Below are 19800 nucleotides of genomic sequence, written 5' to 3' on the forward strand. Positions count from 1 at the left end.
TACAAATATGTACATATGTATATACACATTAAAGATAAAAATATTGTACTAATTTTAAACAAATAAATTTTGCCTATTATCGTATACTGATATATACATATAAGTATATGTACGCATCTAAATTGATCTAACTTATCACCTCGACATATTTTCACTTTACTTTGTGATAAAAATCATACACATATCATACATACATCTGAACGTAAATTAAATACCGCTAGCACTTACGTACAGAATCCGCAAACTTTATTAGCATATACATATATCATGCAAATGCCTGTCGCGTCTTTGTCAAAATTTCCAGAAGTGTCCCATATTATCACCTATACTTACACCAAATTTTCTACTCCTAAGATGCATGCGGTGCACCACTGTGATGTTTTTCAAATTTTTCGGTTGGATAGATTCTGAGAACGACACCTGCTTTACTTTTGGGGCAAACATTTTGGGTCCTCACTCCTTGTATTTCACCCAGATAAGATCAGTTTCGAAAAACACGAGCGTTTTCATTTGATACTCCATGCGGTTACAAATTGTGATAAAAAAATTACGCCCACCAGAAATATCGTGACAATCGGGTCAGCCATTTCCGAGTAAGTCGGGTGGAACCGATAGACAGATAGGGAAAAATGATGTCGATGGGAAACTGGAAGATACACCAATTGCAAGTATGGCAAAAAGCTCGACTGCTAACGGCGTTAATGTCAATCAATGAGTATTCACACGAGCTAAGGTAGGCTAAGGTAGAGGCAATCATCTCAAACCTGGTAGAGTTTGTAGGCCCCTGACACAACGTGCACGGGGTAATAAAATGTCAAGTACATGCAATATGATCAATCTATTTAGAAGCGCAATATGAGGTACACAACAATAGAAGTAGCAACATAAACGGTAGGGACTCGGACTGGAGGTAACTTAGCAGTAGATCGAGATGAAAAACAAACACCAGAAATCCGCAAACGGCACAAGGACATCAACAGAGAATCCCCAAAACGGATTCCAAAGCCCAATAAGGAAAAAACAATCGGTGCAATCGCAATCAGCACGGATACCTGGTGAAAGCCTACCGCACCAACCGCATCAATGGCTCTGCTTGGACTAAAGTAGAGAGAAAAGTAAGACCACAAAAAAGAAGATCGCGGCCGGACGTGCTGGCTATGACAGCCACTAGGGAGCTGGCATATGCAGAAATTTTTCGGAAGGTGAAGACTGATAGTTCTTTCCTGGATTTGGGTGAACACGTCAACCGGATAGGACGCACGCAGGAACGTGCTTTACCCTTTGAGCTTAGGCTTAAGTTTAACAATTCCCATAAGGAGAGCGAGTCATCACTGGGCAAAGCAGCTGAGGTTAAGGCGAGGTCTATGCTGAATAAGTGCAAGGACCTAGGCGAAATTGGCACAGAAGCTGAGATCTGTGATGCCTTAAAAACTCAACTTGCACTAGATTCTATCTTTGAGACAAATGTGATAAGGCTGCATAATGCATATGGTGACACTCAGGCGGCAATACACATAATTGTTTCGTCATTCGAAGCAGCGAGAAAAAGCTATGTTGTTAACAAAATTCGCATCAGCTGGGTCAACTGTCGACTAAGAGAACAGATGTTGCCAAGCAAGTGTTTCAAATGCCAGGAATTTGGACACATTGCAAGAAACTGTTCAAGAACTCAACTGAACTTAAACCGTTGCCAGCCAACTCAGGACCTGCTGCCCCAAAGCACGCTAGAAAATAAAATTGATGAGGCCATCATATATGAATATTACAAAGGGGTGACGGTAAGATAGAAAGATTACGTATCAAGAAAACTACAGTAGCGGCTTGGACATACGAAAAACTTTATAAGCAAGTGTTCCTGGAAATATTACTGCAGGAGGCGATGCCGATGGAAAACGCAGAAGGAAAGGTGATGGACGTTCTCGAAAAGATTCAGAGTACATGTAACACTTCCATGCCATGTCGCAGTGTACGCAAGAAACAAATGCCATCCTTCCGATGGAATGCTGAGGAATTTCACAAAGTTCACTTTAATAGGGTTGTAACAATAACAGAAAGGGAAGGCGAGTTCGGATTCCGAAAGGCAAGATTTGCAGTCAGTGCGATCGGTATTGAGACGAACATTGTCGAGGAAGCAATGGAGGCCAATAAATCTTGGAGTTAAATAATTGTAGTTTTATCCAAATTATCCAAATTGGGCGCACAGTCACAGACTTTCTTGAGGAGATCTTGTGTCCACAAGGATAATGTATTACGGGATTTTGAAGTTACAACTGCCCAAAGGAGGGATATCCGTTGGCTTTGCAAATGACATCGGAGTGACAATCGTGGGACAAGATATTGCGGATATTGAGGTCATTACAAATGAAACAACTTTTGAAACAAGATCTTGGCTGAAAGACTCTGGTGTGATGCATAAAGTCAAGGTAATTTTGTTCACCAAATGAAAGATTCAAATAACGATAATCATACTTTCACAAACATCGCATAGATATCTAGAGGTGACGATTGACCAAAGACTAAAATTGGAGCTACGAGAAAATTGAGCAACAAAGGTTTCCAGGTGGCCCTAGGCAAAGCCGTCGACTCCTTATCTCGTGAGTTGTCAGCTCCGCCTTGCTCTATGCACTGAAGCTGGAAGCAAATAGGAAAAAAATCGCAGTCCCATATCGTTTCAGCGCATCGTTCGCTAAGGTCGTACGCTTACTGTATAACATCAGACGCAGCAGCATGTGCGATAGCGTGCATGGTTCCCATTGACATTATGGCCCACGAGGGTCAACGCCGCTATGATCCATCATATGCAAACAGCAATTAGCATGAAATGCAGCTATCTTGCAGCAGGAACAAAGATGAGATAATAATAATAATGATAGTTGGCGCAACAATCCGTATTGGACCAGGGCCTTGAAGTGTGTTAGAGCACTTAATTCAACGCACCATGTAACGGTGCACTACATGATTAAAGTACCCTGGCGACACAACAACAACGGTCATAATACGACTACCGGTGGAGGCAGCGCAGGAGCTATTAGCGATAGGAAAACTTCGAATCAGATTAATTGTTTGTCGTCTGAGAGAGAAAATTTCATTAAAGAGGTGCTTTAAGTTCCTCATGTTTGGACACTTTGCGAAGGCATGCATCAAGGGCATGCAGGCGATGCGGGGAGGAAGGCCACATTGCCACACATCAGTAGAGGATCAATAGAGACCCCAAATGCCTATTGTGCGAAGAAAAGAAGGGACGGAATAGCCGTCATATTGCCGGAAGTCGTAAATGCCCGGAATTCAGAAGGGGTAGACTGCAATGAAAAAATGAGGTTTATTGAAATAAATCTCAATCATTCAGGGTCGCTCAGAATTTACTTTATAAGCCATCAAATACTCGGGAGTGATGATAGATGCAAAGCTCAGTTTTAAGCGGCATCTGGAGTGTATTTGCATCCACCGCCAGTATGGCTCTGGCAAGAATGATGCCGAATGTAGGAAGTTCACGGCATGCTTGCAGGCTGCTTACAGCTAGGGTGGTGAGTTCCATCTTACTGTACGCAGTCCCGGTCTAGGGTTCAGCGGTGCATATTTTATTTAACAAGCACGGGACGTTAGAGAGAAACATGAAGAGATTAATTATAATCTCACCCAGTTTCTCACCGGCCATGGTAGATACCAACAAGACCTGTATAGGTCTAAATTATACATCTCACGTGATTGTCCAAACTGCGATGGGGGTCTCGGAGAACCCAGCGCACGCATTCTTCCAATGCCCGAGGTTCGTGGAAGAAAGGAGGAAATTGGATAACATTTATTGTGAAATGTTAGCACGGGAAAATTTTGTCCGGAGAATGGAAGCTTGCCAAAGAGTTGGAATGCGATCAACTCCACGATCGCAACGATCCAAAGTAAACTGCGAAAAGCGGAAGAGTTGAGGAAGCCGCGGTTACGTTTGTTGCGGTAGAAGGAAGGAGACCCAACTAAATTAAGCTAACCCCGTTATGTAATACCTTAAGGTGGTTCCATGGGGTAGGGGGAGTCTCAGTGGATAAAATCCCACACAATAGCGTGTCCAGGCCACTGTCTTTTGAAGATTTCCATTTTCTTAAAAAAACAAGTCGGGAAACCGGAAGCTAGACGCTTCAGGTATGAAAGGTTTTGTGTATTTCTTTTATAAAGAGATTTGGGTGTGCATTTGTCCCATTAGCATGTAGCACGTAAAATATGCATATATTATGTGAAAATAGCCACTTTCAAGTGATATTGACATTCATAGTCTCGAATTTGCAGAGAAGCGACAGCTTTGACCTAGTATAACTTTGTTAGTAATAGTGCGATTTTCACGAAATGGCAGGATCATGCCCTATGCTGTAACCTATATTGTTGCAAAATTTTGTGATTCTAGGGTGAACTTAAGGGGGTTTTCCTGTCAATTACTAAAAATTATTTTAATATACTATTATTAACTTTATTTGAACAGGTATTGGTATGGAGGGCATTTCGGAGCCTAGGCACCATACAGTGACAGCCCCCTGATTTTTTCCAGATTTTTCGGTTGGGTAGTTTCTGAGAATGGGTTCGTTAAAAAAATGACCACTTTCAACCCCCACCTTTTCAGCAAATGTCAAAACTAAGACTGGCTTCGAAAAGTACTAATCGAGACCTTTAATTTGACACCCCATATGACTATATTTGAAGAAAAAAAAATTTACACCCTCCCTTTGCATGTATGGGGATCCCCCTTAAATTCGTCGTAAAAGGATGTAACTCACCATATGCGTGAGCGTTCACAGTTCCCACCATTCTACCAAATTTGGTGCCAATCCCTACAACCGTCTCCGAGAAAAATGCGTGTGACGGACAGACAGACAGACAGTAAACCGATTTTAATAAGGTTTTGTTTTACAAACTCGGCTTCGGCATGTGCTTCGGTGGCTCAACAGCATCTAGCCATTGTTCTGGTCGGCGACGATTGTCGTTTAATATCCACTTTTCATCATATGGCACTATTCTGTGCAAAAAGGGATCGGTTCTATTGCGGGTGAGCAGAGAACTGCAAATTTCCATTCGAAGCGCCATGTTTTGCTCCGTAAGGGCATGCGGAACCCATTTGTCGAGCTTTTTCACCTTTTCAAGTTATCGCAAGTGCCGGGAAACTGTCGAATTGTATACGCCCAGTTTCTCTGCAATGTCTCTCACAGACTGACGTGTGTCGTATTCGACTTGCAAAAGTAGCTCGTCATTGTCAATCGATGGTGTTGGATGTGCACGTGGCTCACTTTGAAGGTTTACGCCGCCTGTCCGGAAATTTTCGAACCATTGCCGTGTGGTTCGTTCGGATACCGTATCAGCGCCAAATGCGCTGTTAATGTTCCTGGTCGCCTCCGCTGCTTTATGACGGAGTTTGAAATCATACAGAGCAAGTATACGTTCTTGGCACTTTTCCATCCTGTTTTCCTTTTTATTCACTGTTATCACAACCATGGTCAAAACTGGAATGACTCCTTAATTAAATGTAGGAGTACTTATACTTCAATATTCAACACCAACAGCGCCAACTGGTGGTGGTTTGATACACCAAAATCGCAAATAACTTGATTGCCAAAACAGCCATTTCATATGCAACAACCTAATGCTACGTTTCGACAAGCGCAACAAGCTTGGAATATGAGCGAATGTTACTTGAACTAGCGTTAGACGAATGTGTATGATCCTCCATTGCCATCGCGAAAGATTTCAACACATGGTCCACCGAGAAGTGTGGAATGCAGGCAGTGGCACCATAATCTGTATTCAAGAGGACCTTCGAAGGTTAGAGCGTTTACGAAAATGCAGCAGGGGGGAACAATTCTCACCGTAGCAGTAATCCGTTATTGCTTTAATACGCCGCATGATGTAATGTCTCTAGATAGTTGCATGAGGCAGAGCGAGGGAGGAAAAGTGGTTTTGGTGTTAAAGTCCCACACGATGGTTTACGATGCTTTCCACCTCTATAAGAAAAAAAAACAACAGCCGGACAAACAGGCCCCCATTTTGATAAAGTTTCATTTCACACACAGTCTGAGTCTAGAGAGTCTACCCTATGAATCTATGAATTGGGTCCTATTAAAACCTTTTTAATAATAGAAGGATTTTCTTGATATTTTCTGTAATTGTGCCCTATATTATACTTTATCCTTTTCTAGAGAAAATTTAAGGGATTCTTTCTGATAAATGTCTAAAATTTAGGAATAGTTCGACTAGGACCAGGGACCTTCTGTTTCTCCGAAATAGAGCAAGAGGGACAGCTATCCCAAAAACCTAAAAGCTTGCAAAATGCGATCGTGAAGCCCCGGCCACAAATATTGAAGGTTCACCGAAGTGTTCCGTCGACACACTTGTTTCTACTAGCCAGGCATGGGACTGTAGTAATTCTAAAAGACTCAAATCATGAATCGATGCGTGAGTCCGCGTTTCGGAGCCTGAAAAAGAAACGATGCCCGGGAGATCACGCGAACCTCTGGCAAGATAAGACGCGAGCTAGAGCTGAAAATAAAGAACAAAAAGTAATGAGGTCTTGATCACATGCATAGAGCCGTAAAACTCGGGACCCGAGTGTTGCGAACGAGAAGGAAAATCCACGACAGATCGCATTTTCAATTGATAATTCTTCTGTCTCAGATGAGTATTCGTGATTTAGCTGCTTTTGTACAGTGACGTTAGGATTGGAGATTCATTTCCTTGTATCGAACACATTTCCGTTCAGCCTACTCTCTTCAACACATCTAATTTCTCTTCTGACAACTTCTAACTTGCTATCCCCAAAATCACTCATTCTAATATAATAATTTAAAAGTTATTGACCGGGTTGGCAATTTTATTTGCAAAACCCTACCACCTTCTTGACTTTCCAAAAAAGCCCTAAAAGGCATTCAAACATTTCAGGGTTAATACAGAAGTTTTTTAACATTTTGAGAAAGCGTCCATTAACCTTTGTTTCTGCTTATAATATAATTGTAATTCAAGTTGCCCGTGTATTCGTATGTTGAGATCTAGCTGGATCGCTGTTTGGGTGGAAACTCGTTTGGTGGAAAACGGAGGGCTGACCGCTGGTGTTGGGCTCGCGCGTGTTGCTTTTGCTGCATCCGAGGAGTTGGTGAAAAATAGTTCCAGTTTTTTGTTGGAAGAATATAAAGTAGTGGAAGAAAAGCAAATCAAGACTGATCGAAAATTTGATTTTTTGTAGGCGGTCGCTTTGATGTAGCTAGCGCGGGAAAGGTAAGGAACTGAAGCTAGCAACCATCATCTGAAATCAGAAAAGAGTAGGCTGGAAATGAAATCTATGTGATAAGAAATTTCAAATTTTTCGTCATTATTTCGTTTAAGTGAACGGCGACAATAATTATTTGATACTTTTAAGTCCATTTATCATTTTTTACATATATATGTTATTATGTATTATTCATATTATTTTATTTCTACTTTCTCTGAGTTATCACAATCTAGCTACATATCGCATTCTACCTAATACTAAAACTAAATGCCAAGCATTTAGGTTCGGACGATTTTACGCACTTAAAAATAAATAGAAAGGGGCTCTAGTGGAGATAGCCAACGGTAGGTTAGTGAAAAAATCCGTTGAGAACATCCCACAACATGCAGAATGGTGCATTTCTGGTTTAAACCACTCTGTGATAGTCTTCTTCTTCTTCTTTTTCTTCAGCCGTTGTTCCGTTCTCAAGCGGGGTCGGCTCATCGTGATCGGTTTCATCATCTAGTTCTATCGAACGCCTGATCTGGGTGCAATCTCGAGGCTTTTAAACCCCTATCCAGCGTATTAAACCATCATTTTTTCAGTCTGCCTTTTGGTCGTTTACCATCGACTTCGATGTTCAGACCAATCTTGGCAAGTGATTTCCCGTTAGCACGAATTGCGTGACCATACCATTGAGGACGCCTCTCTTACAATTTTTCTACGATCGGTGCAACCACATAACGATCGCGGATATCCTCACTTGGGATGTAATCAAACCGTGTCATGCCACTGGTCCAACGCAACATCTTCGTCTCCATTACCACAAGACGCCGTTCATTGCCTTTTATAGTCAGCCAACACTTGGACGACGGACGACAGTGTAGTAAATTTTAGATTTGAGATGGTCGTTGATTCGACGATCACAAAGAACACTTTATCCAGGTTGCGTTTAGCAATTTCATAACACAGTTCTCCGTTAGTTGATAGCGTCGACCCGAGGTATTCAAATCGCTCAGTTTTGGGCAGATCACTGCCGCTGACAGACACAATGTCTGTTTCATGGGGATCGGTCTCAAAAATTCAGTTTTGTTTAGATTTAATCTGAGACCGTCTTTCATGAGGCGAACCTTCCATTTATGGACAAGTCGCTCGAGATCATTTTTGCTTTCAGGTGCTAGAAAAACATCATCTGCATAAAGCAGTGTGTAGGGTGCTGGACGATGGATATTCTGTGTGACGGTATTCATAACAAGAGCAAAGAGGAGTGGTGAGAGACACGAAGCGGTTTTGATACACCCGCCCTACTTCGCGCGCCTTTTCGGATCGTGGTAGAACAATTGAACCCATCGCGCGAGTTCTTCAGGGACTAAGTGTTTTCGCAGAGGATGCCAGATGAGTTCATGTGGCACACAATCAAACATTTTCTCTAGATCCAGAAATGCAATGTAAAGAGGGCGATGTTTCTCATCGTGTGTATTGCGTCAGTAGTTCCGCAGTTTTTGACAAATCCGGCTTGATTCACGGTTATTTCAATGATTTTGCGAATACCGTTGTCAAGAATGCGTTCAAAAATGTTCATGGTATGGGAAAGTAACCGGATCGGACGGTAATTTGAACATTTTGTGGGACTTTCTTTCTTTTTCATATTGGACCAGTAGTACTTTCTTGCAGTCAGATGGTGTTCTTCCTTCCTGAATAACCCGATTATAGAATTCACTGCGCCACAATGTTGGGTCCCAGCTCTTCGCTTTCCAGAGCTCAGATGCGATGTCGTCAGGTCCTGTGGCTTTCCCCTAATTCATTCGTTTTATTGCCTCTCCAACTTCAGTTGCGCTGACAGGTGGAACTACTCCAAATGTCGGCAATGATTGTGTAAGTGGAGGATGAACAAATTCTTCAGTTGAAATCTACTCGAAGTATTCTCGACATCTATCCGTTGCGGCTCGACGGTTGGTAAGCAAAGTACCGTTCTCGTCATTAACGCAACAGAAGTGTTTGATATCCTGTGTACATTCGTTACGGCTTTTAGCAAGTCGATACAGACCTCTCGCCATCCCGAGTGTCCAGTTTATCATAAAGATTTTTGTTACGGTTCGCTCGGGTAACAGCGACCGCTTTCTTTGCTTCCCGGTTGGAATTCTTGTAAATTTGCCAATTGACCGGTGTTTTATTGTCGAGAAATTTGTAGTAGAGGCGTTTCTTTTCACGGACCTTTATTTCAGCATCATCATTCCAAAAGCGAGTATCTCGATTGATGTACCGCTTACCCGGCTTGGTGACCCTGAAGGTATCCGCGACATCGTTCAACTTATAGAGTGCCAACTTGGCTTTGTTCAGAACAGCGGAACTATTAACGTAATAAAAGCTACGCGGTTACTAAAAGAGAAATACAGTGGGAAACATCACACTCTTTGAATTCCATTGTTGAGAAGATATGTCACCGTGTGTTACACAAACCAACCTGGTATACTCTATGGCAACACCTAGTAGCAGAGGAACCCGTGCGGCGGAGTTAATTGCTCCACCTCGACCCGAAAAGAAAAATTCGAACTGCGATGGGAATATCAAGGCCCCTTCGTGACTCTCTCCCTGTTCATCTCGCAACTCTTCTTAGTTGTAATCGACACTTTCAACGCAAATTATGTTTTACTAGCGTCTCCTAGAAAAGAAGATTTCAGAGAACTGGTTAGAAAGTGGAATAATACAGCACGATTGCAGCTTGAATTCCAATAAGGAAGATTTTTTTACGATCGATCTCAATAAAACAGACAATATCTGTGACAGTGGCAGTAACTGCAAGTAACTGAGCGGTTTAAATATTGTTCAGGCTGCAGTAAAAAAAACCGTCTGCACGCGCATCCGGTGCATGCAAAAAATATTTGCATAGCCAAGGTGAATATTTTCCGCATGCACGCATATTTAGCATGTAAGCAATTTGTAATTTTTCTCATAGCAAGTAAGCATTTTTGTGCACTTTTTGATATTAGCGCGTAAGCACTTTTGTACCTATTTAAGCGAGAACAATTAATAAAGAATTTAATGTATTTTCAAGTCCCGAAGAACTAAGCCTTTTATTCTTCTCCAGTGAGGCTGCTGGAGACTTCGAAGATTTGGAAATATACTCTACTGGACTAAACTTGATTCGGTGTTCCACCCAATTAAGAAGGACAGACTCATTCGGTGTTTCACCCAATGAACATACTGACAGACTTGAAAACGAACTTTACTTGGTTTTGACTTGAGCAGGTGTTTCACTTGATCAAGAAGAAAGACTCACCCGGTGTATCACCGAGTGGACCTATCAGGATTGAGACATTTTTTGGTGACCCCGACGTGATCGGCCGATCACAACATTAAAAGGACACGAGGCGAGTTAATAACTTTGTGGAATTATCTTAGCCAATCATGGAGGCGATACTTGAGAAAGTTAATAATCTTACTCAACAACAAGATGTGACGGGCCAGGAGATTCAGCGTCTCTTGAGTAACTACCGGAAAGATTCGGTAGCTCGTAAGACAAGGGAATATCTCACGACGAGATTGGAACAATTGGAAAATTTCTGGACAACCTTTTCGGAGAGAAATGAAGAGCTTGAAGAGTTAGCGCATTATCTTCCAGCTCATCCATATTTCGAGAAACAATATTTCTCTTCAATGCAGCGCGAGTACACCAAGTACAAGGAGGACATTGCGGAACGCCTTCAGGGTTTGGAAGGCACGTCCAAGTTGAATATCGATTTGGGTAAATCAGCCACGGGTGCTTTAGATACAAAGGCCGCCACGGCAGCAAACAATGCTCAGAACGAGCTTCCCAGCGATGTCGTGGTACTAATAAGGCAACAGCAATCAAGGATACGGGCTGTGGAAAACATTATTAGCGGCATCGACACAGTTGAACAGGCACAACCCAAATCATACTACGAATTGAAGGCAGCTACTTTATCAAAGTACTGGGAAGAGTTGCGTCAAGGCCATCAGAATATATGGCAATGTTCCAGCGATCCAAATGAGTTAGGGTACAACGAGGAGAATTTTCTCAACCTCGAAGAGAGAATTCAAGACACTTTAATATTTCTCGCTGAATGCCGTTCAAAGCTGGAGCCTAGCATAGCTACCACTACAAGGGCCTTTCCAAGCATCAACTTGCCACACGTGACAATTCCTGCCTTTGACGGCGATTATGCACAATGGCAATCCTTCCACGACTTATTCCGCCAGATGATCCACGAGCAGCAATTGGGAAATGCTCAGAAAATGTGGTATTTGAAGACCAATCGAAAGGGTGAAGCAGAGCGACTTATACGTCATCTGCCCATCACTGACGAAAATTATGACATTGCATGGACAACGCTAACAAACCGCTACAGCAATCAACGATTGAGGGTAGCCACGCTATTGGATAGGCTCACACAACAGCCGATGATTACTTCGGATTCCCCCAGTGCTTTGAAAAAACTTCATGACATTACGAAGGAATGTCTAGCAGGACTCAAGAACTTTAATATCAATATAGCTAGTTGGGATCCCATTTTATTACATATTTTACTGAAAAAGTTAGACAAGGTTACGCACGCCTTATACGAACAAACTTTGGCTTCACCACGAGAACTGCAGCCGGTTGATCATTTCTCGCGTTTTTGGAAAGACGCTTTCAGTCTTTAGAGGCCTTGTGTAGCGACAAGAGGAGTACGACTCAAAGCAAACCTACAAACCGAACCTCGGCTTTAATATCCACCAAGGACAGTCAATCTTTACAGTGCAAAAACTGCAAGGGAAGCCATCGAATCTACACATGTGAAGCCTTTAAACAATTGTCCATCTGGGATCGAGTAGCCAAAATCAAGCAGCTGAGGCTATGTTTGAACTGCCTACGGGAAGGACATCGAAGTGCACAGTGCAGCGCAGGAAGTTGTCTTAAATGTGGAAAGAAGCACAACACTCTACTACATATGGACGCCAACAATCAAGACAAAACAACGCCCTCTATCACCGCAATTCAAACAACAGCCAACGCCACCAAGCAAGGTCAAGTATCAAGTATTGTAAAGGACAAGGGTTCTACAAATGTCAACCATTCCATTGCATTATCAACGGAAATATCAGCATCAGAGGGACCTTTTGTTCTATTAGCTACTGCACTCATCAAGGTGACAAACCAAAAGGGCAAGTCGATAGAAATGAGAGCTCTGCTGGATAGTGGCTCCCAAATAAACATAATTACAGAAACGGCTGTGAGAAAGCTGGGACTACAACCAACTAGTTACCATATACACATTCGTGGTCTGGGCGGAGCGTCGCAACAATCGCAACAGAAGGTAACATTGTCATTGCAATCAAGAATCACTACGTTTGCACGGAAAATAGACGCTATAGTTTTACCACATATAACATCCTCTCAACCATCGCAAGGTCTGAATTCAAGGAATTGGGCCATACCCGGCAACATTCAGCTTGCCGATCCTCATTTTGACCGGGAAGGGCGTATTGATCTACTTCTCGGAGCTGACATCTACTACGAACTATTAGCTACAGGGCAAATGCGGCTATCAAGGAACCTGCCACTGCTGCAAAACACGGTCTTTGGTTGGATAATTGCTGGAAGGGTTGCAACATCCTATCAGAAAGAGGTTACATGCGGCATCCTCAACACCGATGATTCCAAGCTCAGCGAGCAGATAGAGCGTTTTTGGAAATTGGAGGAACCAGAATTTACAGAGAACCTTGCGATGACAACACAAGAAATAAAGTGTGAAAATCATTTTGCTCAAACCATGAAACGAACGAACAATGGACGTTTCATTGTGAAACTGCCTTTCAAGGTGGATCCAGCAAAACTCGGCAAATCTAGGGGCAATGCGGAGAGGCGACTTTTCAAATTAGAATGGAGATTAGCACGAAACCCAGAACTACGCAAACAGTACAATGAATTTATGGACGAATACAAGCAACTGGGGCATATGACGGAAATAGATGAAGGAAGTATTCCGAGTCTTCATTACTTTCTTCCCCATCATAGCGTTCTGAAGCCAGAGAGCACCACCACTAAACTTAGAGTAGTTTTTGACGCCTCTTCGGAAACCTCTTCTGGATACAGTTTGAACGATGTACTTGCTACAGGCCCTACCATCCAATCCGAATTATTTACCATTCTTGTACGATTTCGGCTGCCTTGCTTTGTTTTTACTGCTGACATCGAAAAGATGTATCGACAAGTCCAGGTGTCGGAGGAAGACAAGAGATTTCAACTAATTCTATGGCGAAATGAGCCTAATGAACCTATAAGATGTTATCAGCTGAACACGGTCACATATGGTACTTCCTCTGCACCATATCTAGTCACCAAATAATAATAATCGTTGGCGCAACAATCCATATTGGATCAGGGCCTTGAAGTGTGTTAGAGCACTTCATTCAAGACCGTAACGGTACACTAGGAGGCAATGTGGTCAGCATTGCGCTCGCCCGAGATTATTACCCTGATTTGACTCAGGTACTCATTCACAGCTGAGTCGACTGGTATCCGACGTCAAATCCCGATGCAAATTCCACTGCCACCAGTGAGATTCGAACCGCGACCTTCCGTATGACAGCCTAGTGCTCTAACCACTGAGCTATCCGGACACAGTCACCAAATGCCTACAAGAATTGTCATCACAGACAACGCACAAATACCCATCCGGTTCGACTGCATTAAGACGGGATTTTTATATGGACGATGAGATGTCAGGTGCAAACACCTTGACAGAAGCTATTGAGACGCAACATCAACTTCGCACAATCTTGCAATCAGCCGGCTTTAAGCTTCGAAAGTGGTGTGCAAACAACAAGAATCTTTTAAACAACATTCCTGTTGAAGATCAGGCACTCCAACTGGACATAACCCAAGAAGGGGAGGAAAACGTGAAGACACTCGGATTAGTTTGGACTCCTAAGACAGATGAATTTCAAATTAGATGCCCATACACGGAATCTAAGAAAGTAACAAAGAGATCAGCGCTATCCGATATCGCTCATCTGTTCGATCCGCTAGGATTGATGGCACTAGTTACAGTTACTGCTAAAATCTTCCTTCAAAGGCTGTGGAGTCTCAAAATAGGTTGGGATGAAGAAATTCCTTTAAAACTACAGGCGGAATGGTCAAGATATTATAATGACTTGCAGGGGCTGAATCAAATTAAGGTACCTCGTCACATATTTGGAGGGAAGGTACCTGAAAAAATACAGTTACATGTCTTTTCGGACGCTTCGGAAAAGGCGTATGGTGCAGCGGTATATTTACGAGCTATTCAGTCAGATGGGGTTCGCACAGTTCGTCTTTTATGTGCAAAGTCGAAGGTGGCACCATTAAAACGAGTGACCCTACCAAGATTGGAATTGTGTGCAGCAAGGCTAGCAGCTGAACTCGTTCATCGGCTTAAACGGGACATAGAAATTCCAGACTATAATTGCTTTTACTGGACCGACTCCGAAATTGTCCTAAATTGGATCAATGCAGAAGCATCGTCATTTTATACGTTCGTGGCTAATCGAGTCGCTGCTATACAACAAAAATCCTCACCCAAACAATGGAGGCACATACATTCGAAGGAGAATCCAGCAGATTTGGTATCGAGAGGTGTCGCTCCAGGAAAACTGCAGAATTATGCCCTCTGGTTCTATGGGCCTATATTTCTTCATGGGACTGAAGAGTGCTGGCCGGAAAGGTTTCATAGTGTAGATACCACCTTGGAGAAAAAACGTTCAAAAATGGTATTGGCCATGGTGAAGGACTCAATTTCCCTTATCAATCAAATCGACCATCAAAACTCTTTTCAACGACTGCAACGCATAATGGCACATGTGCTACGGTTCGTTAGGAATGCACGAACAACGAACCACAAGGAACGAGAAAAATCGCTCTTAACTGCAAGCGAAATGGAGGAAGCCTTGCGAGTAATAGTAAAGGATGTGGATGATTGGATGTGTATCGAGAATCTATGCAGCAACTAACATGTAACAAGCAATTAAACAACAGCGATCCATTGAGCAGTCTGCATCCATTCTTAGACGAATTCGGACTTTTGAGAGTCGGCGGTCGGCTTGAAGCTTCAAATTTAACTTATGATACCAAACACCCGATCGTTCTTCCTTACGGCCATTACGTAACTCGATTGATTTTAAATGATCTGCATCGTAAGCATCTTCACGCCGGACCACAAGCCTTATTGGCAATAGCGAGACAACGATTTTGGCCTATCAAGGGCAAAGCAGCCATCAGATCTATCGTGCAGAGCTGTATGAAATGCGCAAGGGCGAAACCAAAACTCATGACGCAGCTCATGGGAAACCTGCCCGCCCATCGAGTACAACCAGCCAGACCATTCACGAATACTGGTATCGACTTCGCCGGCCCTCTATGGATTCACTTTAAGGGGAGAGGCAATCGTCCGCAAAAGGCGTACCTTGCTGTTTTTTGTTGCTTTGCAACAAAGGCGGTGCACCTGGAACTAGTGACGAATCTAACGACAGAAGCCTTCATCAATGCGCTGAAACGTTTCATTGGGCGTAGAGGACATTGTCGAAATCTATATTGCGACAATGCAACTAACTTTGTGGGCGCCAAAAATCAACTAGCAGAATTAAACGAAAGCATATACGGGGAACAATCCCAAGAACAACTGATCAATTTTTGCACACCCAAGGGTATTGATTTTCATTTTATTCCACCAAGATCGCCTCATTTCGGTGGCCTGTGGGAGGCGGCAGTAAAATCTGCCAAACACTTTTTAATCAGAAACACGTCCCCAGCAAAACTTACGTATGAAGAAATGGCAACTTTAATAATCGAAGTCGAGGCTATTTTGAATTCAAGGCCACTGACACCTCTATCATCCGAGGCCGGAGACCTTACGGCATTAACTCCAGGCCATTTCTTAATTGGGGAACCACTAACGAACCCAGTTGATGTACACGCCCAAGCAGTAAAGGCAAACTTACCGCAAAGATGGAAGGAAATCAACGACATAAAGAATAGATTCTGGCAAAGATGGTCAAGCGAATATTTGTCGGAACTTCAACAGCATCAAAAATGGAAACAGAGCTGCGAAAACGTAAAACCTGGAATGCTGGTGGCTATCAAAGAAGACAATATTCCCGTTCTGCAGTGGAGATTGGGGCGAATCATAAAGGGGATAAAAGGTCGAGATGGTCTAATAAGAATAGCAGAGATCAAAACATCGTCAGGAGTCCTACAGAGAGCAATTCATAACTTAGCACCGTTACCGGTAGAACCGAACGACACCGAAGACTCCTCGCAGCAAAAACCCCCAGCTCCATCAAAGGAACGGATTATAGATACCTGCACGCAAAACTCAGAAGCAACTCGGTGTTCAAGAGCGAAGAAGAAGAGAATTTCGCACTCCCCCGTAAACCTGCTATTGTGGACTAGTTTAATCCTACCCGTTCTAGCCAACCCAGCACGGATCACCCCTTTCCAATCTCCACCAGGTATCTACTTCGAAAATTTAGGAGCCGCCCACTTGATCTTGAACGATTGGAATTTGATAATCTATTACAACCTCACATCATACTGGAAGAACATGGACAACCTACAAACAGGAATTGCGAGACTTCACAATATTTGTAACCAACTACACAACAATAACTCCTGTTTAGCCACCACAATGCAGCTTAACCATCTCTTAAGCGATATAGCAGTTAATAACGAACTGTTACGGCCATTCAATAACGAGATGTCACGAAGACATAAAAGAGGAGCTCTAAATATCGTTGGTAACCTTGCCAACTCACTCTTCGGAGTACTCGATTCTGACTATGCTACAAAGATGACAGAAACTATAAAGAACTTAAAGGGGAACGACGAACATCTCCTGCAACTAATGAAAAACCAGACGTCCATCGTTGACTCCACGGTCAATGTAATGATGAACTTGGAGCAATCAACCCACAAATCGATGCAAACTCTAAACGTAGCTCTCAACCATACCGCCACACAAACAAACAAAATAGCCAAGGAAGTGTGGGAGCAAGAAGTGATGCAGACCTTTTCATCAGCAGCGTTGCAGCTCTTATTATCAGTCAACCACTATCAAAAAGTACAAACCAGTTTACTAGACATCCTTATTGACACGCACCATGGAAAATTTAACCCGCAATTGTTGGCACCACAACAACTACAACAGGAGTTATCCAACATCAGGGAGGAACTACCCGCACATTTACAGGTGCCAACTAAATCGAACGATCTACTAGAGCTGTATAATATCATGACTATTGAAGGACGCATCATGGCAGAGCATATTATCTTCCGATTAAAACTACCATTAATATCGGTCGAAAGTTACGAGCTATTCTATATTGTTCCTGTGCCCATCTCTGCTAATGGAATCGTCACTGCAATCACAACAACGTTACGTTATCTAATCGTTAATTGGGATCGTGACCAGTACTATCCCATGCCTGATCAGGAGGTGGAGCACTGCCATCGGACTCAGAAGTTGAACTACGTCTGCAGACAACGGCATCCCCTATATCGGATAGGATCAAGAGTTAATGCATGTGAAATGAGCTTCATCAGTCACATTCCTTCCAAAGAACGATGCAAAATGTCCAAATTAGACAACCCACCACGATGGACCCAGTTGTCAAACACCAACCGTTGGATATATTTCTTCGAAGACAAGGAGATAAACATAGGCTGCGGCACAACAGTTACTCAGATGACTCTATCAGGAAGCGGTATCATTGAACTACGTGAAGGTTGCACCATAAGAGAGGAATCACTAACTATCCAAGCACATCAAGTATTTCCAAGCACTATGAACATTTCATTTGCACCAATTCAGAATCTTACCGAATTCGTTTTACCACCGCATAGCAGCGAATTAAGTAATGACGAAGGCATAGGAGAATCCCTTCTGAAAAATTTAACAGAACTGAAGATGGATCTATACAACTTGCAACAACGGGAGCATCTAGTGACTACCATACTCCCAAAGGACGTTCACCATATCACTATCGCCTACATTTGTCTCGGTGGTATTCTAATAGTAGTAATTTACCTTTATTGGAAACACAGATGTAGGACCTCTCGTAACACTACTACGAAACCGATACCTCTACCTAGGAATCTTTCAATCCCAGCCTTTACGATTGCGATTGATCCAGAATAACGGTTGACCTAACGCTCAACGGAGGGGAGGATGTTCAGGCTGCAGTAAAAAAAACCGTCTGCACGCGCATCCGGTGCATGCAAAAAATATTTGCATAGCCAAGGTGAATATTTTCCGCATGCACGCATATTTAGCATGTAAGCAATTTGTAATTTTTCTCATAGCAAGTAAGCATTTTTGTGCACTTTTTGATATTAGCGCGTAAGCACTTTTGTACCTATTTAAGCGAGAACAATTAATAAAGAATTTAGTGTATTTTCAAGTCCCGAAGAACTAAGCCTTTTATTCTTCTCCAGTGAGGCTGCTGGAGACTTCGAAGATTTGGAAATATACTCTACTGGACTAAACTTGATTCGGTGTTCCACCCAATTAAGAAGGACAGACTCATTCGGTGTTTCACCCAATGAACATACTGACAGACTTGAAAACGAACTTTACTTGGTTTTGACTTGAGCAGGTGTTTCACTTGATCAAGAAGAAAGACTCACCCGGTGTATCACCGAGTGGACCTATCAGGATTGAGACAAATATATTGGACGAATCCTTTCAACCAATGATGAACTATAATCTGGAATTGCTTTACACATTAACACAAGTTGGATGAAGTGGCGTGCCACAACTTGCGCTCTTTGCGATCGATGGATCAACGAACGTCTTAAATCCAAAATTTACCGCAATGTAGTTCGTCCTGTCGCCTTCTATGGTTCTAAGGACTGGCCAACTATCGAAGACAATAAATGGTTCTTCGCTGTAATATAGACGTAAACATTGCATTGCATCTGTAGCATTTCATGCCTTGATTAACTCAAACTACGAACTACTTGGTATACTAATCGACTCTATATTTAACGAGATCGGCGATAATTCCAACTTTGTTTCCTCCGTCAATTTCATTAGTTATTTAACACTGAACAGGTGGCTCCAATATGCTTATACGATCTGAGTTTTAGTAAGGGTTATGATCGGTTCATTATCTGAAACTTTTTCTTGTACTGATTATACGTAAATAAGTTGCTGTGAATTTTGTGACGTTTATTCAATAATAATTTTTACTTTCTTGAATCGTTTTCCTTTGCTTTAACGATTGCTCGGCCCCAAATTGCGATACTCCCTTTTATAACATTAAAACCGAAAATTTCCCCTATTTCCATCTCCAAGAAAACAAAAAACAAATTTTTCAACCTCTTTCTATTTTGCTGTTGCCTTCATCGAATGGTAAGTTGTCGACTTCGCAAATCAACGCGTCGAATATTAGAATAACAGCGACAATCAAGAAAAACAAAAATATAAATTAACTTCAAGTTCTGTCTGATATTTGCCAAATTTCCTTCTCCGATGTTATTCTTATAACAAACTCATGGTTGCTGAATATATGTAGATTGACCTCATAGAAAAAAGTTTCCTGAT

General features: G+C 42.4%; 1 protein-coding gene across 1 annotated transcript; it reads left to right on the top strand.

Moving 5' to 3' along the window:
- Window positions 1-2243: 2243 nt before the first annotated feature.
- LOC119661666 lies at window positions 2244-13569 on the top strand. The gene is made up of 3 exons (XM_038071105.1): window positions 2244-2423; window positions 10622-11839; window positions 11980-13569. Exons 1-3 carry the CDS (start codon window positions 2244-2246, stop codon window positions 13567-13569), a joined length of 2988 nt encoding a protein of 995 aa, XP_037927033.1.
- The last annotated feature ends 6231 nt before the right edge of the window (window positions 13570-19800 follow it).

This window comes from Hermetia illucens, chromosome 1 (assembly GCF_905115235.1).
Source record: "Hermetia illucens chromosome 1, iHerIll2.2.curated.20191125, whole genome shotgun sequence".
In the NCBI taxonomy this organism is placed as follows: domain Eukaryota; kingdom Metazoa; phylum Arthropoda; class Insecta; order Diptera; family Stratiomyidae; genus Hermetia; species Hermetia illucens.